Source organism: Lynx canadensis, chromosome E2 (genome assembly GCF_007474595.2).
Source record: "Lynx canadensis isolate LIC74 chromosome E2, mLynCan4.pri.v2, whole genome shotgun sequence".
In the NCBI taxonomy this organism is placed as follows: Eukaryota; Metazoa; Chordata; class Mammalia; order Carnivora; family Felidae; genus Lynx; species Lynx canadensis.
This window is the reverse complement of record NC_044317.1, coordinates 17,120,909-17,148,664: the sequence shown is the minus strand read 5'-3', so window position 1 is coordinate 17,148,664 and position 27,756 is coordinate 17,120,909. Positions and strand designations below refer to the sequence as shown.

The following is a 27,756-nucleotide window of genomic DNA, read 5'->3' as shown; positions in this document are numbered from 1 at the left end:
GAGAGGAACTGGGATTATTTCACATGGAGGGGGAAGAGAATGAAGGAGGGGTGACTTACTAGTGGCCTTCACCAGAGCCGTGCTGAGCGTGAGGCATCACTGGTATTTTTCCACAGCCTCGCCCTGACCCGGATTGCAGTCCCACTCGTGCCCTTCTATGCCCACCTCTTGGAAAATAAATTGCTCCGCTTCCACAGAGAGGTGCAGGAGGTCAGGGCACACAAACCAACTTAAATAAAAGCACATTTTATTATTACTTCTTTTTAATCACAAAAGTAATGCACAATCTGTGAAAAGAACTAAAAAGATTCAGACGAGGACAAACGTGAAAATGAAAATAGACTCCAAGCCCTCAACCCTGATATAGCTATTGTTAGCCTTTTGGTCAATTATTGTCCAGCCTTTTTTTTTTTTTTTTTTTTTTTTTACATATTTTAGAATTTATTCTTTATTTGCAAAAAACATAAAAATACTTCAAATAAAACAGCAGTGTGGAGTGTAAAAGATGAATATAGTATACTCTGCTATTTCTCTTGGTATTATTCTCTATGAAATTGAATATTTTGAATTGAATACTATGAAATTGAATATTTTTAGTTGTTATCACTGTCTTTTCTCTTTTCTGGCCTTAGGAATGGTTGACATTAAAGGCACTCGTTTGAGAGGAAAGTACTGATACTGTGACACCCAATTTAGAGATGAGGGACTCCCTAACTCCTGCTAGATTCCCTGGGGACTGGAACACTTTTCTAATAGAATAGGCAGCTTTGTTAAGAAGAGGAGGTAAAAGCAGTGGCTTCCAAAGCCAGGGTTCTTGGGGCACCAGGGTGACTCAGTCGGTTAAGCATCCTACTCTTGATTTCAGCTCAGGTCATGCTCTCACGGTTTGTGAGATTGAGCCCTACATGGGGCCCCACGCTGACAGCATGGAGCCTGCTTGGGATTCTCTCTCTCTCCTTCTCTCTCTGTCCCTCCTGAGCATGCTCTCTCTTTCTCTCTAGAAAAAAAAATAAAATAAAAAGCCAGGATTCTTGGCCTTCCTTCTCTATTAGAAATATACACTGCTTCTACCCTTAGCCACTTTGGCCTCCCTAGCACTAAGATTTTGATTCTGGGAACATATAACTGCAAATGAACAAAGAGTCAAGGGAAAGTTCTTTATCAGCAAGAGAATTATTTTATTCAATGTGTTTCCTTACATGAATTGGGACAATAAAGGGAAAGAATGAGAAGAAATAAAAGGCCAGTTACTCAGGCCACTTTTAATGAATCACCCCCCAGTGTCATTACCCATCCCCAGTCAGGAAAAGCTTGAGTTTTTCCATGCCAAGAAAAACAGAGGGCAGGAAGAAACAAATTACGACCTTGTTTGTGTTTTGTGTCTTAACTATTTGATTTATAGGCCTTGATCCAGTGATTATGGATGAAAGAAAATATCCCAGTGTCCCAAACCTAACCTGAACTTAACCATGGGTGGGTCTCACGTCCACGGCTCAAAGTTAGCATGAAGTTAAAATGCTTTAAGAATAAAGTTCCAGGGTTAGGGGCTGCCTGTAGGCATTCTTAATCCAGTGGCAAGGCCAAATTCCTTTCCCACACTCAAGTTTCAGAAAACTCTATTTAGAAACTTAACCCCTTCTCCCTCATTCCAGAAGCTGGGCATTTATCTATTCAACAGATAGTTATTAAGCACCTACTATGTGCCAAAATACTGGGACAACCATGGTGTGCAAACAGATCAATCAACATATAAATCAGAAAAATATTATGTGTAGCCATGAGTTCTATGGAGAGAAAGAAAACAGGATGGATAGCCACTTATGATGAGGCAGCTCACATAAGCTTCACCAAGGGGGTGACATTTAACTTGAAATTAGAGAGATATAATCTGAATGTGAAATCAGAGTGGGAGACCATTCCAGGTAGAGGGAATATCCCCTAAGGTAGACTCATGCTTGGCATGTAGGAAATAAAACACCTCATCTCAAAAGAAATTCTTGGCTATTAGGATTATTTTTCAGGAGTTGATCTAGATAGAAAGTTGATAAATTCCTTTCTGAATCTTAACTATATAGATGTTCAACCTCACACATAAGAAGAGTAACACAAATCAAAACTATAGTGTGATATCATTTATTAAAATGCCAGATTTGTGGGGCACCTGGGTGGCTCAGTTGGTTAAGCATTTGACTCTTAGTTTCGGCTTAGGTCATGATCCCACCATTCATGAGATCGAGCCCCAAGTCAGGCTCTGTGTATGGGATTCTCTCTCTCCCTCTCCCTCTGCCCTTCCCCACTCATGTTTTCTCTTTCTCTCTCTCAAAATAAATAAATAAACTTAAAATTTTTTTTTAAAGTTAAATGTCAGGTTGGTAAAATTCAAACACTTTGATAACATTATCTGTGAGTGTGTGAGGAAGCAGTCATTTACATCATTGCCAGTGAAAATATAAACTGGTGCAAATTGCTAACCCTACAAACGTGTATGCTTTTGACCTAGAAGTCCCATTTCTTCTTCTACATGTATATAATGATGTAAGATCTAGGTTATTAATTACAGCATTGTTTGTAATTTCAAAAGACTGGAAATCTAAATCTCCATCAGTAGGAGACCAGTTAAATTATGAAACATTCATATCAAACAATGAATATTAACTATGGAAAACTATCCAGCTTGTAAAAACAAATGAGGAAGCTATCTATGTATTAGTATGTAAACATTTCTTTTTTTTTTTTTTTTAGTATGTAAACATTTCTAAGATGTCATTAAGTCAAACAAACAAAAAAACCAAGATACAGAACTGTATGGTTTTTTGCTACTTTTTCTATAAAAGTGAGTAAGCTAAGTGTAAATATTTATATTTACTAGCATTTTCATGGAGAAACTCAGGATGGTTACACACAAAAATTATTAAATAATTATCTGGGTGGGCAGATGGAAAATGGGGAGAAAAGGTGGGCAGGAGACTTTTTATGGCGATGTTTACTTTTTTTTTTTTAAGTTCTGAACTATGTGAATGTATTAGGGACTTAAAACATTAAATTAAAAAATTGCCCCTTCTACTGTGCCTTATCTTAATTTTTTAATTTACCATTTAGGGGCTCCTGGCTGGCTTAGTTGGAATAGCATGTGACTCTTGATCTAGGGATTGTGAATTCGGGCCTCATGTTGGGTGTAGAGATTACTCACAGAAATGAATAAATAGATCTTAAAAAAATTATCAGTTAATCCATAGCCATTGTTTACTTCTCCAGCCTCACCCATGAGAAAGTTTCTACTTAAATACATGTGGATGATGGTTAATACAAAGTATATTAGTGCACATAAATAATATCTTAATAAAGAGGATCTTAAAAATATATTAGCAGTTAATCTAATCACACAGTAACTTTATGTGCCTTGCTACTCATCCTCAACAGACTGGATAAAGGCCATTGACCAAAGACAATTGGAGAATTCCTAGGGCAAAACCATCCTAAAGGAAATTGTGTTTATGGAAACATGATGATTTTTTTTTAATGTTTATTTATTTTTGAGAGAGAGAGAGAGAGACAGAATGAGGGGCAGAGAGGGGCAGAGAGAGAGGGAGACATAGACTCCAAAGCAGGCACCAGGCTCTGAGCTGTCAGCACAGAGCCTGACATGGGGCTCGAACTCACAAACTGTAAGATCATGTGCCAAGACGAAGGCGGACGCTTAACCCACTGGCCACCCAGGCTCCCCGATAGTCTTTTTTTTTTTCTTTATTTCTTATGTTTAAATCTTTGATCAGGCTAGAGTTTCTCCTGCCAAATGGATATGTAGCCAAATTATTATTTTCCAGAATTTTTTTTCTGGAAAAATTCCTGGAAAAACATTATTTAATTATTATTTTGTTTCAGCACTGTAAAAGCCCCCCCCCCTTTTCCTCAGTGATTTAAGATAACATTTTTACCTCGTCTTCTTTTTTTTTTTTAATTTTTTTTAACATTTATTCATTTTTGAGAGACAGAGAGACAGAGCATGAATGGGGGAAGGGGAGAGAGAGGGGGACACAGAATCCGAAGCAGGATCCAGGCTCTGAGCTATCAGCATAGAGCCCCATGTGGGGCTCGAACTCATAAACCATGAGATCATGACCTGAGCCGAAGTCAGACATTTAACTGACTGAGACACCCAGGCGCCCCTTTACCTCATCTTCTACTCTTTTTTTTTTTTTAATTTTTTTTTTTAACGTTTATTTATTTTTGAGACAGAGAGAGACAGAGCATGAACAGGGGAGGGGCAGAGAGAGAGGGAGACACAGAATCTGAAACAGGCTCCAGGCTCTGAGCTGTCAGCACAGAGCCCGACGCGGGGCTCGAACTCACGGACCGTGAGATCATGACCTGAGCCGAAGTCGGCCGCTTAACCGACTGAGCCACCCAGGCACCCCTTCTATTCTTTTTTTTTAAAAGTAATCCCTAGTCCCATCATGGGGTTTGAACTCATGAATCTGAGATCAAGAATCACATGTCTACCAAATGAACCAGCTGGACATTGCCCCTACAATACGTTGATTGTATTTTAAGACTCTGTTTTGTTTTATTGGTCTATTGATCACACACACTATTGGTAAGATTTTATAAAAGCACACATCCTCACACATTGTGGGTAGGTGTGTAAATCAATACATCCCATATGAAGGGTAATTTGCTTATATTTATATACACATTATTATAAATAGACACACACATCTACTTATACACACATTTTTTTTTCTTTTTGAAACATGTGAATGCATTTATTACATGTTAAGAATAAATTAACATATACCAGCAGGAAAAAAAAAAGTTGGTGTTCTGAGGCCAGGAAAATCAACCCAGGGTAGAAAAGCGTCCCTGTTAATGGCTATTTACACAGGGATTGTTTCTTTCGTTTCTAGAAATGAGACTGGGCTGGGCTGTTGGGGGTTGGGCCCCAATGGCATAAGACTGAGTAGGATGGTCCTGGGTAAGCTCCAGGAGGGTCCACCCAACAGGCCAGGGAGGTCTGGCTGAACTGAGGGTTGGAACAACTCTAGGATGCTTGCAAGCAAACCCTCCCCAAAACCATACCCTGGAGGATATGGGCTTCTAACTTTGCATCAACTTCCTGAAGCTTCCCTGACACTGGATGACCCAGGCTTGACCCTAGGAAGGGAAGAAGAGTGTTGGACTATGATGGCTTTAAGAGTTTGTCTTCCCTCTGGCGGGGAAACATAATACATTGAGAAGGGCAAGAACGAATTTGAGGGCCACCTCATCGTATTCCATGCCTGGAACAGGAAAGGGGACCCCTGCAGCCCCTGCAAGAAGGAATGAGAACACAGGAGGTATATTTGATGTCTGCAAAAAACGAGACAGAATCCTTGTTTCTTGCTCTATTCACATGGAGCACGCACAGTGTTTTCCTTGAGAATTTCCTGTTCCAATTCCACTATTTATACAAAAACAGTAGCATGAGCTTGCAAGGTAAATAAGGACTTCCCTGGAGCAGTACTCACACACTGATCCTACTGTTGTCTGTGATAAATTTTGGATCATGCCCCTGAAGAGCAGGGAGAAGATTTTCTAGTACATGACACAGCAAAAGTAAAATGTTAATGCTAAAAATGTTTTATGTGGTGGGGTGCCTGGATGGCTCAGTTAGTTAAGCATTCACCTCTTGATCCCAGCTCAGGCCTTGATCTCAGAGTTGTGAATTCAAGCCCTGCGTTGGGCTCCACTCTGGGCATGAGGCCTACTTAAAATAATAATAATAATAATAGTAATAATAAAAATATTTTTTAAATGTTTTATTTTATATTTGAGACAGAGCACAAGCAGAGAAGGGGCAGAGAGACGGAGACAGAATCTGAAGCAGGCTTCAGGCTTTGAGGTGTCAGTACAGAGCTGATGCGGGACTCCAACTCATGAGTAGTGAGATCATGACCTGAGCTGAAGTCGGATGCTTAACCAACTGAGCCACCCAGGAACCCCGATAATAATAAATAAAAATGTTTTATATGTGCCACCTTTCTCTTAGTAAGTTTCTTTAGAAGGTGGGTCTTATTTATAGCATCTAGAAACAATAACACCAAAATAGCCAGCATTTACTGAGGACTCTCTGTGGCAGGCACTGTGTTGAGTCTTTGTTTAATACTCATGTTGACACAGTACTTAGCTGTAGTAACTCAGTAAGTATCAAAAAGTTTGGAGAAAACTATCAAGGGCATTCAAGAATAGAAAATTACAGCCAATATTCCTCATGAATATAGAGGGAAAGATTTTTTTTTAATGTTTATTTATTTTGAGAGAGAGAGAGAGAGAGAGAGAGGCAGAGAGAGAGAGAGAGAGAGAGAGAGAGAAAATCCCAAGCAGGCTCCACACTCAGCGCCCATGAAGCCCAACATGGGGCTGAATCCCACGACTGTGAGACCATGACCTTAGCCAAAATCAAGAGTCGGATGCTTAACTGACTGAGCCACCCAGGCACTCCAGATGCAAAGATCTTTAAAAAATACTAGTGAATTAAATCCGGCAATATATAGAAAAGGCTAACATCATAACCAAGTGGAGTTCATCCCAGGAATGCAAAGATGGTTTTTTAACATTTTTTTAAATGCTTATTTATTTTTGAAAGACACAGAGAGAGAGGCAGAGAGTGAGCAGGGGAGGGGCAAAGAGAGAGGGAGACACAGAATCTGAAGGTGGCTCCAGGCTCTGAGCTGTCAGCACAGAGCCTGATGTGGGGCTCCAACTCATGAACCATGAGATCATGAGCTGAGCTGAAGTCGAATGCTTAACCGACTGAGCCACCTAGGTGCCCCAAAGATGGTTAAGTTTTTGAAAACCATTCAAAGTAATTCACCATATTAACACAATAAAGGAGGAAAAATCATATGATCATCCCAAAAGATGCAAAATATATATATTTGACAGGATTCAATATCCTTTTATGATAAAAAAAATAGGAAACTAGGAATCTAGGGGAATTCTGCCTTGTTTCTGATGAAGGACAGCAACTGAAAAAACCTATAGACAATATCATATTTAATCATGGAAGACTTGAATGCTTTCCTCCTACATTTGGGAACAAGGCAAGGATGCTCATTTCACCGTTTTTATTTAATGTTGTACTAGAAGTCACAGCCAGTGAAATAAGGCAAGAAAAAAAATACACAGATTAGAAAGGAGGAAGTAAAATTGTCTCTATTAGCAGATAACATGATTGCTACATAAGTTATTCTAAGAAATATACAAAACAACCACTAGAACTCTAAGTGAATTTAGCAAGATCACAGGATACTAAGTCAATGTACAAAATCAATTATATTTCTCTGTTATAGCTGCAAACAATTGAAAACTGAAATAACTCCCATTTGTAAAACATTTAGGAATAAATTTAACAAAAGATGCAAAAGACCTTTATGCCAAAAACTACAAATTAAAATAAGATTCAAATAATTAAGCAGTATACCACATTTGTGGATTGGGAGAGTCAAGGCTGTTAATATGTTTATCTCTATATGTTCGTCTATAAGCTGATTTATAGAATTAACAGGCTGATTTAAAAATAATTTTAGATTTACAAGAAAATTGCAAAAATAGTACAGAGTGTACTTGTATACCCCTCAGATAGCTTCCCATAATATTAACATCTTACATTTACTATCATACATCTGTAAAAACTACGAAATCAGCACGGGTACATTAGTTACTTTACCTGGATTTCACTGTTTTTTTCTCTAATGTTCTTTTTTTTGTTCTACGATTCAATCCAGGATATTACATTGCATTTAGTTGTCATATATCCTTAGACTACTTAGGTGTATGACAATTTCTAAGTGTTTCCTTGTTTTATTATGTTTTTAATAAGCTTGACAGTTTTGAGGAATACTGGTCAGGTATTTTGTTGAATGCCCCTCAATTTGGGCTTGCCTAATGTTGTTCTCATGCTTACACTGTGGTTATGGGTTTTTGGGAAGAATGTCATAGTGATAAAGTGGTCTCCTCATCACATACCATGCTATCAACATGATTTATCACTGGTGACATTAACTTTTTACTTGGTTCAACAAACTGATTTTAAAATTTATATGGAAATACATAAGATTTAAAATAGCAGAAACAATTTTGAAAAATAAGAGCAAAGCTGAAGGATTTACAAGTCTTACTACAAAACTATAGTAATCAAGACAGTGTGGAATTGGCATTAGGACAGACAAATCACTGGAACAGACTAGAAAGTTCAGTTAAAGACCCACACTTATATGGACAAGCCACTTTCAAGAAAGACAGAAAAACAATTCATTGGGGAATTATGTTTTCACCAAATGGTGTTGGAAAAGTTGGGTATTCACTTGGGAAAAAAAGAGATCAAGAAAGCTGCCTAATATTACTAAGTTTGTGAGTGGCAGGGGCAGGGCTTCCAAGCTGGACTTTCTGGCTAACACATGGTAATTTTGAATATGAACTTATAATCAATACATTAGGCCACAATATTTTTCTGAATCCAATTCAATCTCAGGTCATACTTGCAAAAAATGTCAGTGTCTTGGGGTGCCTGGGTGGCTCAGTTGATTGAGCATCTGACTCTTGGGTTTTGGACCAGGTCATGATCCCAGGATTGTGGGATCGAGCCCAACATTGGGCTCTGCACTGAGCATGGTGTCTGCTTAAGATTCTTGCTCTCTCCCTCTGCCCCCTCCCCTGCTCTCGTCCTCTCTCTAAAATAATTTTTAAAATTTAAAGTCAATGTTTTCAAAGTAAAAGACTGAAGAAATGTACCTGATTCAAGGACACTAAGGAGACATAAGTAAATACAATACATGATCCAGGATTTGTATGAATATTAATTCCCTGAATTTGCAAATCATACTAGGGTTACGTAAGAGTACATTCTTATTCTTAGGAGATACATAATTATTTGCAGGTAAAGGGTCATATCATCTGCAATTTGTTCTGAAATGGTCTAACATTATTTATTTATTTTTGGTCTAACATTATTTTTTTTTTAATTTTTTTTTTTCAACGTTTATTTATTTTTGGGACAGAGAGAGACAGAGCATGAACGGGGGAAGGGCAGAGAGAGAGGGAGACACAGAATCGGAAACAGGCTCCAGGCTCTGAGCCATCAGCCCAGAGCCCGACGCGGGGCTCGAACTCACGGACCGCGAGATCGTGACCTGGCTGAAGTCGGACGCTTAACCGACTGCGCCACCCAGGCGCCCCGGTCTAACATTATTAACAACATTATTAACATTATTTGATGTGGAAGAAATCACATATGGAAAAATATTAACAATTAGTAGATCTAAGTTAAAAGTACGTGGGAGTTCATTTTATTATTCTTTCAATGCACCTGTTTGAAATTCTAAAATGGAAATTTAAATATTAATTTAAAAAACACTTTGTGGCAACTGGGTGGCTCCATTGATTAAGTGTCCAACTCTTGATTTTAGCTCAGGTCATGAGCTAAATTGTGATCCTAATTCCTCTTGCCATGATAAATTTATGTAGACGTAAATATTTTTGTTTCTTTCGAAAGGCTTGTTTCTTATGTTATCTTACTGTCACAGAGCCTATCACAGTACTTGTGGCACAGTAAATGTTCAGTAAATATCTCTGAAATGAATGTAAATATTAGAATGTAGTTTGTGGAATAGCCTGAGTCATATGGGATTTCTCTCATGATTCAGTCTCATTTGGGAGGTAACTATGGGAAGTTAAGATTTACAGATACAGGGGATTCCTGAAATAGTAATATGCTGAGGTACTGTAAGGAGATGGGACCACTGGAGCTTGGAATGGCAGGAGAATTTGTGAAAAAGAATCCCAGGAATTCAAAGTGAGTAGGCTTTGGAAGGAAGAAGGTGGGTGGATCTGGTCTGATCACAGAAATGGTTTTCTTACCAGCAGATTGAGGAGTCAGTGGCTGGCACACAAGTCTTATAAAAGGAATGGTGGAAAATATTAGTAAAAGAGGTTGGGATGGATTGTGGAGAGTCTGGGAGAGTGACATGATGAAAATGACATTACATGTCAGTTGTGATGGCAGTTAAAAAAGAGTAGTTTAGGGGCGCCTGGGTGGCGCAGTCGGTTAAGCGTCCGACTTCAGCCAGGTCACGATCTCGCGGTCCGGGAGTTCGAGCCCCGCGTCAGGCTCTGGGCTGATGGCTCGGAGCCTGGAGCCTGTTTCAGATTCTGTGTCTCCCTCTCTCTCTGCCCCTCCCCCGTTCATGCTCTGTCTCTCTCTCTCCCAAAAATAAATAAAAAACGTTGAAAAAAAAAAAAAAAAGAGTAGTTTAGGATAATGCACATCAACCAGGCTGGAACTCCAAAATGCTGGGACCTCTAGCTGGGAACAGTTGAGGTGAATTTTATTTTATAACACATGGGAATGAAAATAGCATAGCTATGTTCTGATCACCAAATAATTTGTTTAAAATTCAGATCCCCTGGGCGCCTGGGTGGCTCAGTCGGTAAAGCTTCCGACTTCAGTTCTGGTGATCCCACGGTTCATGGGTTCGAGCCCCATGTCAGGGTTTGCCCTGACAGCGCTGAGCCTGCTTTGGATTCTGCGTCTTCCTCTGTCTCTCTGCCCCTCCTCCGCTTGTTCCTTCTCTTTTTCTCTCTCTCAAAAATAAACAAACGTTTAAAATATAATTGATGTATAACAAAATCAGATTCTCAGTACTGTCAGAAACTTGGGATACGCCATACCCTACCTGTCCATGGCCTTAGGCCAATTATATGCCCCCCCCCCCTTTTTTCTAGCACTGCTGTTATTTATGTTCTGATTACTGTGTCAAGCGCTGTAGAGATACACTCCCTCACTTAATCGACCAAACTTCCCTGCAGGGATGAAGTTATCTTGCTCATTTTATTGGTTAGGAAAATGAGACTTAGACGGGCAACAACAGATCACAGTCTGAAGACTGCAAACAAAGATGTAGACCCGCCCTGAAATACAGGCCGCGCAAAAGGTGGGGGAAAACAAACTTCGTGTGACTCAAGAGGTCCACGGCGAAAGGAAGGGAAGGGGAAGGAAACAGGAAAATGGAGACTTTGCCTCCTCTTCCCACACTGTGCAGGCGGCAACGCGGAGTGAAGGTGAAACCTCTCTTGCTTAACACCTGTCTATCCGTCTCCGTTAGGCGTCTCTGCAAAATCTCTGCATGTGATTGGTGAGATTGGAGGGATGGACGATTCTGATTGGTTAGTCGGACCTCGAACCAGGCCTACGCTCCAAGGATCGGGCGAGGGGTGGGTGGAACTTGAAACTGAATCCGTTGTTTCATTGGTGGAAAGAAAACGAACCAGGAACTATCCGGGAGCATGATTGGCTGTTGCCAGGAGCCCACCGACGGCCCTGGTTACGGAAGCCGGGGAGAGCTGAGCTGAGGGCCCGCCTCGAGGAAGTTAGCTTTGGAAACCGGGTTAGTGGTGGAGAAGAGGTGTCTCAGGCCCAATGGCGACTGTGGAAGCAAGCGGCAACGATGGGAAAGGGCAAGGGGTCGAGACCTCCGTCACCTATTATCGATTGGAGGAGGTGGCGAAGCACAACTCCATGAAGGAGATATGGCTGGTGATCCACGGGCGAGTCTACGATATCACCCGTTTCCTTAACGAGGTGGGGGCCCGGGAGGTGGGGCGCAGGCCCTGGGAACTGCACGGGAGAGGGGCGGTCTGGACTAGAGAAGCAGCAGGGTGGATATGTATAGGAGAGAAATGAAGCCTGGCGGAGGGCGAAAAGTGGCCACGATTCCCCTAGACGAAAACCGAGGGGTCTTAGATCTGCATGCCAGCGCTAAATTCCGGTCTTCATTAGTATCATGAATTGCATATCATACACTGCGCACTTAACTGTGCCCTAGAGCAAACTCTTAAGCCATCATTATTCCCATTTTACAGAAAGGGAAACTGAGCCTCCAGACTGAGGGCTCTCAAGGTCACACGCTTAACAGCCTATAACCATTCTAACCTAGGTTTGAAGGGCTCCAAACCTGTGCTATTTCCGCTGTGTCTTCCTAACTAATAGCATTTTTGGTTTTTATAAGAAGCTGACATTTTTACCCCCTGATTATGCTGCTTTTATTTTTTTCTAATTTGAGTTAACCCTGAGGCCGGAAGGTCATGAGTTGACTTTTTTGGCCATTGACATCCTCTTTGTTAAATCTTCAAACCTGTTGCAATAGATCTCATTATGCAAGTTCTTGAGACCATGGTGCAACTGAGTGATTTTTTTTTTTTTTTAGTTTAAGGGAATAGGATAGACTTTTTTTTTTTTTTAATTTTTTTTTTAATGTTTATTTATTTTTGAGACAGAGAGAGACAGAGAATGAATAGGGGAGGGTCAGAGAGAGAGGGAGACACAGAATCCGAAACGGGCTCCAGGCTCTGAGCTGTCAGCACAGAGCCCGACGCGGGGCTCGAACTCACGGACCGCGAGATCATGACCTGAGCCGAAGTCGGACGCTTAACCGACCGAGCCACCCAGGCGCCCCGGATAGACTTTTAATGTATCTAAACTAACTTTATTGAGGTGTAATTGACATACAATATGTGCCCATTTAAAATGTACAGTTTGATGAGTTTTGACAAATGCATTCACCCATGTGATCAAAATCCCAATTAAGATAGAGCATTTCCATCATCCTAAAAAGTTCTCTCTTGCTCCTTGGCAGTCATTGCTCCCACCCCAATCCTTGACACTTCGAGGTATTTATATATATACATATTAACATATATATTTTTTTGATGTGTATCATGTTGAGTAATAGATTAATAATCTTGCGGTTAATTCCTTGGAAATTCTTGTGCAGTATAACCTTGTTGTAACTGAGAAAAACTTCATTTCTGTTAGTTGTTTTTATGAAGCAAATATGCTAGTAAAATATATATTTTCTTAATTTGGAGCCTAGGGGAGAAATCACTACATCCTGATTATTTATTTAATTTTTTTTTAAATTTTTTTTTTTAACGTTTATTTATTTTTGAGACAGAGAGAGACAGAGCATGAACGGGGGAGGATCAGAGAGAGGGAGACACAGAATCCGAAACAGGCTCCAGGCTCTGAGCTGTTAGCACAGTGCCTGACGCGGGGCTTGAACTCACGGACCACAAGATCATGACCTGAGCTGAAGTTGGCCTCTTAACCGACTGAGCCACCCAGGCGCCCCTATTTAATTTTTTTTTTTTTAATGTTTATTTATATTTGAGAGAGTGGGAGAGAGACAGTGCAAGCAGGGGAGGGGCGGGGGGGGGGGGGACACAGAATCCAAAGCAGACTCCAGGCTCTGAGCTGACAGTACAGAGCCTGCTGTGGGGCTCGAACCCACAAACTGTGAGAGCATGACATGAGCCACAGTCAGTTGCTTAACTAACTGAGCCACCCAGATGCCCCTACATCCTGATTTATAAACCTATAAAAAGTTTTGAAATGTGAAGTTTCCCAAAAGGACGTTGTTTTTAATAAATCTTCTTAATGGCCAGTAAGTTAACATCTTAGAATTTAGTAACTTGTATTTGTATGGGGTATGGCCTTTTATGCTTTTAAAACAGTACTTTAAAAGTACTTTCCCATTACTTCATCCTTGGATGACTAGTTGAGAGTGACTTGGATGTAGTGATCCTTATGTTAACAGGGTGGGAAACAGGTTCACAGAGATTTTAGTCATACATTTGATTAGTGGCAGAATCTGGTTTAGATAGATCCCTTGATTTCTCTTGTCTACATAGCATTACTTCAAAATTCTGGCCTTAGGTCCTTAGGCATATGCCTCATTGTAAGTTTCAGTTGTGGGTGGTAGCGTGCATAATTCATAACGGTAGGTGATGTTTTTCATTTGTGGTTTCATTTCCCCCAAATTTCTCATTTATGTATTATGTATGTAATCTCCACACCCAGCATGGGGCTCAAATGCACCACCCCAGGACCAAGAGTCGTGTGCTCCTCTGACTGAGCCAGCCAAGTGCTCCTCTCCCAAATTTCTTCTTGATTGACTTAGAATACATAATGAACTTGAAGAAGCATTCAGTGCTTGTAGTGGATGTTAGTTCAAGATTGAACATTAGTTCAACCCTGAGTAGTGGCTGCTGACTGGGTTCCCACATGTTGATGGAGCCAGAAACATCACAGGTGAAGTTTGAGCCACAGATCTTTACCTGCAATTAACTCTTCTTACTTACCTGATCTGTCTTCTCTGTTCCTATTATCTTGCTCATTCCAAGCCTGTTCATTCATTTATTTTCTCATTCAAATATTTATCAGGTGTCTGTTATGTGCCAGATACTGTTGTAGGTGCTGAGGAGACAGCAGTGGATATGCCCTATTTATGCCCTCATGCAGATTAGTCGATGGGGAGTGGACAATAAGCAGAGTAAATACAATGTATGCTGTGTTAGGTAGTGGTAGGTTCTAAGAAGAAAAATAAAGCAGAGAAGAGGACTGTGGATGTATATGGAATGAAGGTGTGAGGGTGAGGGGTTGAAATTTTAGGTATGATGGCCAGAGTTGGTTTTATTAAGAGAATGACTAGAGTAAAGGCCAGAAGGAAGTTTAAGGGAGCTAGCCATGTGGATATCTGCAGGAAGAGTGGGAGTGGCAGAGGGAGCAAGTTCAAAGGCCTTGAGGTGGGAGTATGTCTAGTGTTGGGAGGACAAGTGAGGGAGGCTGTAGTGGCTGGAGAGTAGTAGATGAGGTCTGCATGATCAGGTGAGGGCAGATCAAGCAAGTACAGCTCTGTAGGCTTCATGAAAGATTTTGACTTTTAGGAGAGGAACTCAAACTGGAGCAGAGGAGTGACATGATGTGACTTCATGGTTTAACAGTATCCCTCTGCAATGTTTAGAAGAGACTGAAGGAGGGCAAAAGCCACATTGAGGAGTCCAGTTAGGAAGGAGGCTATTGTAGTAATTTGGGCAATGGGTGGTAGCTTGCGCCAGGCTGGTGGCAATGGGGGATGGTGAGAAGTATCAGATTTGGGATGTATTTTGATGGTAGAGCCAATAGGATTTGATGATGCACTGGATTTGAGGAGTGAGAGAAGTCAAAGATGGCACCAAAGTTTTTGGCCTGCAGGTCTGGAAGAATAGGATTGCTATTAGATGAGGTGGGAGGACCTGTATCAGCTCTCATCCTTCTTATAATTGAAATACTTCGGGGCTTCTCCTTAGAAAGAGGTCCCTAATCTGAATATCCTGTGTCTGTAGGTTGCTTTTTTTTTTTTTTTTTTTAAATGAATATGTTTATAATGTTATTCTGGAGTTTGAATGTGATGATTTAGAATTGGTAATGTAATTGAATTATCCTTCCCCTAACATTAATTTTGCATTTTTGAATTAGTGGTATGGGTTTGACTTATTGAAATCATTAATGAAAACCCAGAACCTTGCAGTAGTACACATCTTTGTCTTTGCGCTGTTTAGTAGAATAGAAAAGTCACAGAAAAATGGTTATACTGTCTTATGACTTGGGCTAGAAAATAACAAAGTACAACTCCCTTCGCAAGGGTCAGTATGATTTTGTGAGCCTTGGTTTCAGTCAGTATTCTAATTTTCGTACCGTGTATCACAGGTAAGAAAAGTTTGGGCGCCGTTGTCTTATGTATAAATAACCATTACTGAAAAGAATAACTTAAAATAATACATTGTGATATTTTGAGGTTTTGTATGTGTTTTTTAGTGACCATGGTCATGAGTGGGAATACTACCTTAGGACTTGCCTACAGATGGGATAACATTTTACTCGTTCCACAGTGTAGGTGCTGACTGTCAGGTGCTGTGATACTAGGTCCTGGTGGCATATAAAAGTAAACATGGTGGGGCGCCTGGGTGGCGCAGTCGGTTGAGCGTCCGACTTCAGCCAGGTCATGATCTCGCGGTCCGTGAGTTCGAGCCCCGCGTCAGGCTCTGGGCTGATGGCTCAGAGCCTGGAGCCTGTTTCCGATTCTGTGTCTCCCTCTCTCTCTGCCCCTCCCCCGTTCATGCTCTGTCTCTCTCTGTCCCACAAATAAATAAACGTTGAAAAAAAAAATTAAAAAAAAAAAAAAAGTAAACATGGTTCTGTCCTCTTGAAGCTCCTCTTCCACGGGAGACAAAACAAAAGGAGACAAACGTTCAATGATGGTGCTTTCTTTGAAGGAAACCAAATAGGAGTTGGGAAAGAAAATTGGGGGTGGTGGGGAGATGTACTTTAAAAAGAGCTTTCTGGAAAGCTTCTGTGAGGTAACTTCTGTGAGGTAACTGAGCTGAGGAGAAGGAACTAGTTGGGAAGACTAGAGAAAAGAGCATTCCCACAGTATTTGCAGAGGCAAGTGAGAGTTTGGTCCGTCAGTGGGACCCAAAGCAGCTGTGGCCATTGGGGTAGCGAATGAAGGGGAAGAACGACCAGAGAGGTGGGTGGGAGCCGGGCCAGGCAGGGTAGGTAGAATTTGATCCTAAATGTATTGGAAAACCACTGAAGCCTTTTAAGATGGGGGTGACATTAAAGCACTTTCTTTTTCTTTTTCTTTTACTATAATTTATTGTCAAACTGGCTTATATACAACACCCAGTGCTCATCCCAACAAGAAAGCACTTTATTTTTCAAGTAGATGATTTTGGCCAAGAAGTCAAGAAAAGGTTGGAGGGAAAAGCAACACAGAATGGAAGAAAGTAAAACTTTCAATTCCAAGAATTTGTTTGAATTGTTCTACATCTTCTGTGCATATACCAATATATACAAATATGTACAAATAAATAGGGAAATAGAATTATAGTTTGAGACGCATGCTCCAACGGAGCCAGCTGGATGCCCCAATCGTAGTATTCCTTAACGAAATTATAGTATCTATTAATTGATCTGGGGTTTTTTTTGTGTGGTTTTTTTTTTTTTTTTTTACATTTATTTATTTTTGAGAGACAGAGTGAGTTGGGGAGGGGCAGAGAGAGGAGACACAGAATCTGAAGGAGGCTCCAGGCTCTGAGCTGTCAGCACAGAGCCCAACACAGAGCTCAAACCCACGAACCGTGAGATCATGACCTGAACTGAAGTCAGACGCTCAACCAAATGAGCCACCCGGGGCACCCCTGATCTGTGTATGCCTATTACATCAGGATTTGCCTCAGGCTGCTGAGTATGGAATTAGGTCTGTTTTATGCTACCTTCTTTCACATTTTAGATATAATTTGGAATGATTGGGAATGTGATAAAGGGAAGTTTAGAGCAGGTACCTTTTTCTGGTGCCCAGGTAATTTTTTTTTTTAAATAGGGTGTACAGGTACACTGTGAAAAAAGCCTTCTTTCCATCTGCCCAGTTCTACTGCCTCTTAAATTTAACTACCGTTGTTTGTGTATCCTTCCAGAGTTTTGTTTTGCATATATAAGCAAAAGTAAATGTGGTCACTCCCACTCTTTTTACCCCAAAGCTAACATAACATCCTCATTGATCTGTGCTTTGCCTTTCTCACTTAAGTGTAAATCTTCAGAATCTTTACATATCCCTTCCTGGAATACTTCCCTATTTATAGAATTTGTTGTATGGATTAGAATTTGTTTAAGCAGTCTCCTATTGATAAACATTTGGGTTATTAATATTTTTCTAGGTTTTTTTTTTCCCCTCTCCTAAGGGAAGGAGATCGAATGTACATAGAATAAAATTACAGAGTATGGGGGCTTCTGGGTGGCTCAGTCGTTTAAGCATCCAACTTTGGTTCAGGTCATGATCTCACGGCTTGTGAGTTCAAGCCCTGCGTCGGGCTCTGTGCTGACAGCTCAGAGCTTGGAGCCTGTTTTGGATTCTGTGTCCTTCTCTCCCTCTGCCCCTCCCTGCTCATCCTCTCTCTCCCTCTCCCTCTCTCTCCCTCTCTCCCTCTCTCCCTCTCTCTCCAGAATGAATAACCATTATAAAAAATGTACAGATTTTATATGTAGAGTTCAGTGAGTTTTGACAAATGTCTCACCTGTGAAATCACCATCACAGTATATAGAATGTATCTGTCACTCTGTTCTTGTACAACCATTGATTTGATTTCTAACATTCTAGAACAGTGGTATCACTTTTTTGTGTCTAGTGTCTTTGGCTTCACATATCTGTGTTTTTCTTCTGTATCAGCAGTTCCTATTTATTGCTTTTTATCTTATTTTAATTTTATGTGTTCATTTCATTGTATGATTGTACTGAAGTTTATCTGTTCACCTGTTGATTGAAATTTGGGTTGTTTCCATTTTTTGTCTATTGTGAATAAAACTGCTGTGAGAGTTCATGTACCAGGCTTTGTGTGGACACGTATTTTCTTTCCTCTTGGTTAAATAAAAAGTGAGATTGCTGGGTCATACTTTTTTTTTTTTTTTTTAACTTTTTAAGCAACGTCAGGCCTTTTCTCAAACTGTCTATATCACTTTATATTCCCACCAGCAGTGTATGAATTTTCCAGTTTCTCCACACCCTCATTGACACATGGTATTTGTCATTTTACTTAAACCATTCTAATGGGTGTGTGCTAGTATAGAATTTGTGGTTTTAACTTACATTTCCTTGATGACTAATGATGTTGAGTGTCATCATGGTGTGATTGGCCATTTGTATGGGTTTTTGTAAGGTGTCTGTTCAATCTTGCCCATTTATAATTGGATTGTTTTCTTATTGACTTAAAAACATTCTTCATACATTCTGGATGCAAGTCCTTTCAGATACAGTTGACCTTTGAATAACGGATTTGAATTGCATGGGTCCATTTACACATGGTTGGTTTTTTTTTTATATATATATATAGTAATTTCTCTTATGATCTTTTTTTTTTTTTTTTTGAAGTAGGCTGCATGCCCACTGTGGGTCTTGAACTCATGACCCTGAGATCAAGAGTCACAAGCTCTACTGACTGAGCCAGCCAGGCACCCCATGATCTTCTTAATACACTTTCTTTTCTCTAGTTTATGTTATTGTAAGAACACAGTGTATAATACATATAACATACAGATTATGTGTTGACTATCTTATTGGTAAAGCTTCTGGTGAACAGTAGGCTATTAGTAGTTAAGTATTTGGAGACTCCAAAATTATATACAGATTTTCAGCTGTGTGGGGGATGGGGTTTGACAGCACCCCAACCCCCACATCGTGTAAGGGTTAACCTTATACGTATCATTACTTTTTTCTCCCCATCTGTATTTTGCCTTTTCATTTTCGTAACAGTGTTTTTTTGTTTTTTGTTTTTTTAAAGGAAATTTTGTTCTTTGTGTATATGAAATATAATTGTAATGTCTGGATGCTGGCTTTGGGGGCCAAGTGTCTGGTTCAGTTTTGTGCTTTACCTAATAGTTGTGTAACTGTGGGCAAATAGCTCTGCAAAGGCCCTTTCCCATCTGTAAGATAGAGATAACAGTACCTACTCCACAGAGTTAGGACAATTAATACAGATAATGCATATGAAGACTTATGGTGCCTGGTATAAAGAGCTGAATGTTAAGGACCATTGGTTGGTTGATTGAGGTTATTTTTATTAATAGTAAACTTATTTAAAAAAATAATAAAATGTATTTGTTCCTTGCAGCATCTTTTGGGTGCTAAGTGGCAGATGCTCTGAAGATGTAAAGGTGAATTAGATGTCTTGGACCTGGGGGCACCTGGTTGATTTGTTCGGTTGAACATCTGACTCTTGATTTTGGCTCAGGTCATGATCTCATAGTTCGTGGGTTTGAACCCCATGACAACAGGCTTCGCAGTGATGGGCGGAGCCTGCTTGGGTTTTTCTCTCACTCTGTCTCTCTCTCTCTCTCTCTCTCTCTCTCGGTGTCTCTCTCTCAAAATAAATAAACTTAAAAAAAATGATGTCTTGGACTTGTAAGGGAGAATGAGATCTGTGCACAGGTAATTGTCACACAAGGTAGAGAGTAATCTTGCCTTAAAGACTGAGAATGCAGGCTTGGTTTGATAGCAGGGTACTGAGGGTATCCCTGAAAGCTTCAGAGCCTGACTAATACCAATTCTTACCAGAATTGGTTAAAAGAAAGTACAATTTGGTTGTCCTCTAACTTACGAAATGAACAAATCTATAGGAAGAATACTTCTCTTTCCTTGAGTAGTTTCAAGTGGTTAGTCCTAGGGAAAGCTAGAAATCAAATGAGGCAGAATTTAATCTCTAGCACTGTCCAGGTGAGATGCCCTGGATGAACAAATGGACTTTCATTTATTCGTTTGCCTGTGGGCATGGGTGTGGCATACATGCCCGAGAGGAAGAGAGGGGGAGAGGGGAAATGGGAGGGAAGGAGGACAGAGTGAGGGCTCTCTAGATCTCACTGTGTTCCAGGCATCCAATGTTCTAGAATACAGCCATGAAAAAGACAACCATGGTCCCTTTTTTTTTTTTTTTATTAAAAAATTTTTTTTAATTTTTATTTATTTTTGAGAGAGAGACAGATTGTGAGCAGGGGAGGAGCAGAGAGAGAGGGAGACACAGAGTCCGAAGCAGGCTCCAGGCCCTGAGCTGTCAGCACGGAGCCTGACACGGGGACGTGGGGCTCGAACTCACAAACCGTGAGATCATGACCTGAGCTGAAGTCAGATGCTGAACCGACTGAGCCACCCAGGCGCCCCACCATGGTTCTTTTTCTTATGGAGATTATAGTCTAACAGATGAACAAAGACATCAAATAAATAATTGCAATCGTAATAAACGAATATTATGAAGATACCTAAGGAATTTTGAGAATCTGTAGCAGTGAGATTTATTCTAGTGTGGATAAGTTATGTTTGGATCTGCAGACCTGAAATTTGGACCCTGGGTAGTGGTGACTGCCAGGGTTACACCCTTTCTGGCAACCATCAAGTTAGTCTCTCCTGGATGGCACCTCTGCCTTACTAGGTTCTTTCTAATCCAAATGCTGTGGACCCGCACCATTTCCCCCTGTTCATCGTTCAGGTCTATCCTGTTTCTCTGCACTGTTAGACTGTTGTTCAGAAAGTGGTTATTGTCCTCTCCAAAATCTCAGCCTCCACATCTTATTTGGATCTTTTGGCTAGAGGTCCTTCTTCTCATCACCTGGCCTAATTTTGCAGCTTCTGAAATCTTAATGCTTCTGGTCAGGTGGTCCTTAGCATATCCCTTTGTTACATTTTTATGACATCATTAAGGGATTTCCACTCACAGAATTTGTGTAATTTCTTCCCATCATGATTTTTATTCCATTACTGTCATTATTCCCGTTCTCTTCTTTTCTACCATCTGTCCTCCATCCTTTGCATAGAATTAGTAATCCGGAAGTGCATTTTCTTTACTTTTTTATTTTTTAAAAGTTTATTGGGGCGCCTGGGTGGCTCAGTCGGTTGAGTGTCCAACTTCGGCTCAGGTCATGATCTCATGGTTCATGGTTTCAAGCCCCGCGTCAGGCTCTGTGCTGACAACTCAGATCCTGGAGCCTGGTTCCGATTCTGTGTCTCCCTCTCTCTCTGCCCCTCCCCCTCTTGCACTCTGTCTCTCTCTTTCAAAAAAATAAATAAACATTAAAAAAAATTTTTTTTTAAGTTTATTTACTTTGAGAGAGAGACAGAGACAGCATGAGTAGGGGAGGAGCAGAGAGAGAGGGAGAGAGTGAGAGAATCCCATCCAGGCTCTGCACTGTCAGCACAGAGCCCAGTGCAGGGCTTGAACCCATGAAAACGCGAGATAATGACCTGAGCTGAAACCGAAGGTCGGACACTTAACTGACTGAGCCACCCAGGTGCCCTAGAAGTGCATTTTCTGTTAGTAATTTGTTCTCTCTCTTTCGTGTATTACAACATAAATTTTCTGTCCTCTTTTCAGTAATACATAGGAAATGAACTTAAGGAAGATTCTTTGGACAAATGAACTGACTAAAATCCTTCACCAGAGGACTTCACAAAATTTCCTTTGTATCTTTGAAGTATTTCACTTGATTATTGCTGGATTGAGAGAGAAATGAATGGATCCCAGTCATTGTTTCATCCCTTTTGAAAGTTTGTGATCTTCATTGCTGTGTAGTATATTTAAAAAATTTTATTTGTAACCAGTGTAATTGCTTACATAATAAAAGCTGGGACAAGATCCATTAGTGTGAAAACTACAAAGGCTATCCAAGTCAAAATAATTTTTTGTAAATTCATATGAGATTCAAAAGTAAAGCAGGTCCTGGAAAAAACGGGAAATATGTACTGCCTTACATTAGCTACACTGAATAAAAATAGGGAGAAAATTATGATTGTCCAATAGATTTCAATAGTGTAGGCCACCAATCTAGATTATTCAAGTTAACCCTGGAACTCTTGGTTTCACTTGTTTTGTTTTGCTGTGATTCAGATGAAAGTAAATTTTTGGCTAATATTAATTATAGGTATGTAAATGTAGCCTTATTATTTTTTTATTGTGCCAAAATATATAGCACATAACATTTGCCATTTAACCATTTTCGTTGTACGATTCAGTGGCATTAATTTCATTCACAGTGTTGTGCAACTAATGCCGATATCGGTTTCTAAAACTTTTCATCACCCCAAGCAGAACCCTGTAACCATTAGGCAATAACTACCACCTCTTCACTCTTCCTCTGATAACTTTTAATCTGCTTTGTCTCTCTGGAATTGCTTAATTCTAGGTACTTTACATAAATAGAATCATACAATATTTGTCCTTTGGTGTCTGGATCCTTTCCACTTAACGTAATGTTGGTTTTTAAAATTTTTCTTGTGGTAAAATCTACATAACATAAAACTGATTATTTTAACCATATTTAACTGTACACTTCAGTGACATTAAGTACATTCACACTGTTAGATGATTATCACCGCTACTTATTTTCAGACTTTTTCATCAGCCTGATCTCAAACTTTACCCATTAAACAATAACTCCATTGCCCGTGGTAATCACTGTTGTATTTTCTGTCTCTATGAATTTGACTATTCTAGGCAGCACATATAAATTGAATAGTTCTATATCTGCCCTTTTGTATCTGGCTTCTTTCAGTTAGTATAATGTCTTAAAGGTTCATCCGTGTTGTAGCATATATCAGAATTTCCTTCCTTTTAAGGCCGAATAATACTCCCTTATATGTATATACCACATTTTGTTTGTCCATTCAACCATTCATCCATGGACACTTGGATTGTTTCCATCTTTTGGCTATTTGTGAACAATATTGCAGTGAACATTGACATACGAGTATCTGAGTCCTTGTTTTCAGTGCATATGGTTATATACCAGGAGTGGAATTGCTCAGTCATATGTCAATTCTGTGCTTTTTATGGAAACTCCAAACTGTTTTCCACAGCAGCGTTTTACATTTCCATCAGCAGTAGAACCAGAAAGTTCTAGTTTCTCCATATTGTCTTCAGCACTTACTATTTTTTTCTATTACAGCCATTCTAGCCAGGTGTAAAGTGGTATCTCATTGTGGTCTGATTTGCATTTCCCTAAAGACTAATGATGTTGAGCGTCTTTTCATGTACTTACTGGTCCTCTGTATCTTCTTTGAAGAAAAACCTAATCAGACTCTGCCCATTTTTAATTGAATTGTTTGTCTTTTTGCTTTTAAGTTGGATTTCTTTCTATATTCTGGACATCAATCCTTTGTTAGATATTTGATTTGCAAATATTTTCTCCCATTCCATAGCTTGTCATTTCACTATATTGATAATGTCTTTGATGTATGAAAGTTTTTAATTTTGAGAGAGTTAAGTCCCTCCTCATCAGTAATTTTTAAAAAAAATTTTTTTTTAACGTTTATTTATTTTTGAGACAGAGAGAGGCAGAGCATAAATGGGGGAGGGACAGAGAGAGAGGGAGACACAGAATCGGAAGCAGGCTCCAGGCTCTGAGCCATCAGCCCAGAGCCCGATGAGGGGCTCAAACTCAAGGACCACGAGATCGTGACCTGAGCTGAAGTCGGACGCTTAACCGACTGAGCCACCCAGGTGCCCCATCAGTAATTACTTTAAATGTAAATGGATTAAGTTTTTAAATCAAAAGACAAGGATTGGCAGAATGGATAAAAATACAAGATCCAACAATATGCTGTCTACAGGAGACTCACTTTATTATTTATTTATTTATTTATTTATTTATTTACTTACTTACTTACTTACTTACTTACTTACTTACTTACAGGAGACTCACTTTAGATCCAGACACGAATAGGTTGAAAGTGAAAGGATGGAAAAAGATACTCCATGAAAATACTAACCAAAAGAGAGAGGTGGCTACATATTAATATCAGATGAAAGAGACCTTTTAAATCAAACAAAGATTGTTAATGTGCATAGAGTTTTTGTTTTACAAGATGTAAAGAATTCCGGAGATGGATATTGCTGGTGGTTGCAGCATTTTACTTTCCTGAGAATCCACAAGTATTCCTATATCTCCACATCCTTGTCAGCATTTGTTATTTTCTGGGTTTTCTGGGTTTCACCCAATGGTGGTGGTGGTTGTTTTGTTTGTGTGTTTTTATAATTAGCCTAGTGGGTGTGAGGTGGGATCTTATTGTGGTTTTAATTTGCATTTCCCCAGTGACTACTCATATTCACCATCTTTTCATATACTTGCTGGCCATCTGGAGATTATCTTCAGATAAATGTCTACTTAAGTCCATTGCTTGTTTTATAATCAGGTTATTTGATGTTTTTGTTGAATTTTAGGAGTTCTTTATAGATTCTGGATATTAACCCTTGTGATTTACATATATTTTCTCCCAGTCATTATGTTGGTTTTTCACTTTGGTGATCATGTTCTTCAGTGCATAAAAGTTTTTAAATTTGATGTAGTCCCATTTGTCAATTTTTGCTTTTGTTGCCTATGCTTTTGATGTCATATCCAAGAAAGCATTATCAAATCAATGTCCTAAAGCTTTTCCTCTATATTTTCTTCTAGGAGTTTTATAGTTTTGGGTCTTTTGTTTAGGTCTTTAGTCCATCTGAATTAATTTTTGTCCATGATGTAAGATAAGAGTCCATTTTCATTCTTTTGTATGTGGATATCCAGTTTTCCCAGCATTATTTGTTGAAGAGAGTGCACCTTCCCTATTGTGAGTGGTATTGCATCGCTTATTGAAGATCATTTGACTATATATGCAAGGGTAGTTGTGTATATGATATTTTGGAGCTTATTTTCCCACTAGTTGTATATTCCTAAATTTTAGCCATATGGTGTCACTCTAGTAAGTGAACATATTTGGATAACCACCATCTAGAACTGTATAGCATGCTAGAACCTCTCCTTGTGCCTCCTAATCTCTGTTTTCTTCATCATCCCCAGAGGTACATGTTCTGTTGACTTTAAGATTATAGATTTGTTCTGTTTCTGAGCTTCCTACAAATAAGAGTGTCACAGTTTATATTGTTTTATGTTTGGTGTCTTTTATTCCCTGTCTATATTCTTTCATGTTGTGGATATTGCAGTGGTTTGTTCTTTTTCATTGCTGATTAGGATTCTACTGTAGAATTATACCTTAATTTATTCATACTGTGCTTATGGGCATTGGGTTTTCAAGTTCAGGGTCATAACAAATAATGCAGCTGTGATCATTTGTGTGTGTGTGTATGAGTTCATGTATGTATACACATTTCTTTTGGGTGTATAATTAGGGAATTCAACTTGATTTTTTTTTTTTTTATAATGATAATGTCTATCTCATAGTTTTTTTTTTTCAACTTTTTTTTTTTTTTTATTTATTTTTGGGACAGAGAGAGACAGAGCATGAACGGGGGAGGGGCAGAGAGAGAGGGAGACACAGAATCGGAAACAGGCTCCAGGCTCTGAGCCATCAGCCCAGAGCCTGACGCGGGGCTCGAACTCCCGGACCGCGAGATCGTGACCTGGCTGAAGTCGGACGCTTAACCGACTGCGCCACCCAGGTGCCCCTCAACTTGATTTTTTAATAGAAAATATTTTTGAAATAATTATAGATTCATATGTACTTATAAAAAATAATAGGGGCACCTGGGTGGCTCAGTCAGTTAAGCATCCAACTTCGGCTCAGGTCGTGATCTCATGGTCTATGGGTTCAAGCCCCACATCGGGCTCTGCGCTCTCAGCACAGAGCCTACTTCAAATCCTGTCTCTCTCTCTCTGCTCCTCCCCTACTTTTGCATGCTCTCTGTCTCTCTGTCTCTGTCTCTCTCTCTCTCTCTCTCTCTCTCTCTCAAAGTTAAATAAACATTAAAAAAAGATAGATCCCTGTACCTTTTACCCATTTTCTCCAATGGTAACATTTTGTAAAACTGTAGTACAGTATCACAACTAGCATATTGACATTAATTGGATCCACAGATTTTATTCTGACCTCCCCTGTTTTACTTCTATAAAACTGATTTGTCTTTTAATTTTTTTTAATATTTATTTATTTTTGAGAGAGAGAGGGACAGAGTCTGAGTTGGGGAGAGGGGTCGGCGGGTGGGCGGGGAGTGGGGGGGGACACAGAATGTGAAGCAGACTCCAGGCTCTGAGTTGTCAGCACAGAACCCGATGCAGGACTCGAACTCATGGACTGTGAGAACATGACCTGAGCCAAAGTCAGATGCTTAATGGACTGAACCACCCAGGAGCCCCTGATTTGTCTTTTTTTTTTTTAATTTTTTTTTTCAACGTTTATTTATTTTTGGGACAGAGAGAGACAGAGCATGAACGGGCGGGGGGCAGAGAGAGAGGGAGACACAGAATCGGAAACAGGCTCCAGGCTCTGAGCCATCAGCCCAGAGCCCGACGCGGGGCTCGAACTCACGGATCGCAACATCGTGACCTGGCTGAAGTCGGACGCTTAACTGACTGCGCCACCCAGGCTCCCCCTGATTTGTCTTTTAAAGAGAAAACAAAGTGGTTTAATTTATAGAGTCAAAAATAATTCACCTTTGATTACAGTACTCAACATGCAAATTACATTTACCTGTTGATACAGAAATGGCACCTTGCCACTTTCCTAGGACATTTAATCCAGGCAGTTATTCCTGGACATCCTTTCTCTTTGTATCTGCCAACATTTACCCTCTCTACCTTCTTATAATGATATGTAAACTCTTAGCCAGATAACTGGGTCTTAAGTTCAGTTGACTTACCAGACATTGATTTTTTTTCAGTTGATTTGATCTATTCTGAACTCCACATGAAGAATATCCCATTATTTAACCTATAAATGATCATTCCTAAAGGCCCTTGAGAATCCATCAGTACCCCAGGGTCACCAATTTTCCCTGGACAGTATGAAGAGACATAGGAGGTTTGTTAAGTACGTCCCTGCCCTGAATATTCACTCTGAAAAAGAATTTGTTTGGATAAAGTTTTAATACATTTGCTCTTTATGTGATTCTGTAGGCTCACGGTGAACAATATAGAGATACTTGTTTTGTTCATAAATAGTTTCTAAATTTTCATTAATGAAAATGATTACGTTTGTGAAGGAAGTTATTAAAATACTAGTGCATAAATTAGATGTAAAAATTCAGGCTATTTGGATCCCAAGGAAACAGGAGTTTACTGTGGTTTATATATCAGGCTGATTGTACGTGATAATTATTATAATTGGCAATGTTTCTTCCAAAGATTGAATTTTTGCTAAGTTTTTTGTATATTATCACTAGCTTGGATTTCTCCTTTCTCTGCCTTTCCTTTCTGTTATCACCAGAAGGAATTTTTTAAACATCTTAAAAATAATTCTTTCACTGTAAGTCACCCAGAATACAGTCATTTCCTCTAGTTTCAAACATAAAGGGGAACCTGGCTCAGACAAGAATGATCCTTGCTGCACGTCCACTAGCTCATTGTGTTCTCCTTTTTATTCTGAGAGGCCCCAG

At 39.7% G+C, this 27,756-nt stretch overlaps 1 protein-coding gene across 3 annotated transcripts in view; it reads left to right on the top strand.

Annotated features, from left to right (window-relative positions):
- The window catches only part of LOC115502637 (cytochrome b5 type B), a 61,300-nt gene that overhangs the window by 11,403 nt on the left and 22,141 nt on the right, over positions 1 to 27,756 (top strand). The window contains exon 3 of one of the 3 annotated variants that reach the window (XM_030298210.1): positions 11,408 to 11,614. In XM_030298210.1, the coding sequence (XP_030154070.1) occupies positions 11,453 to 11,614 (162 nt within the window). In that variant the 5' untranslated portion in view covers positions 11,408 to 11,452. Of the gene's footprint in view, positions 1 to 11,373; positions 11,615 to 27,756 lie in introns of those variants that run through there. The other 2 variants (XM_030298211.1, XM_030298209.1) reach the window with 2 other exon arrangements.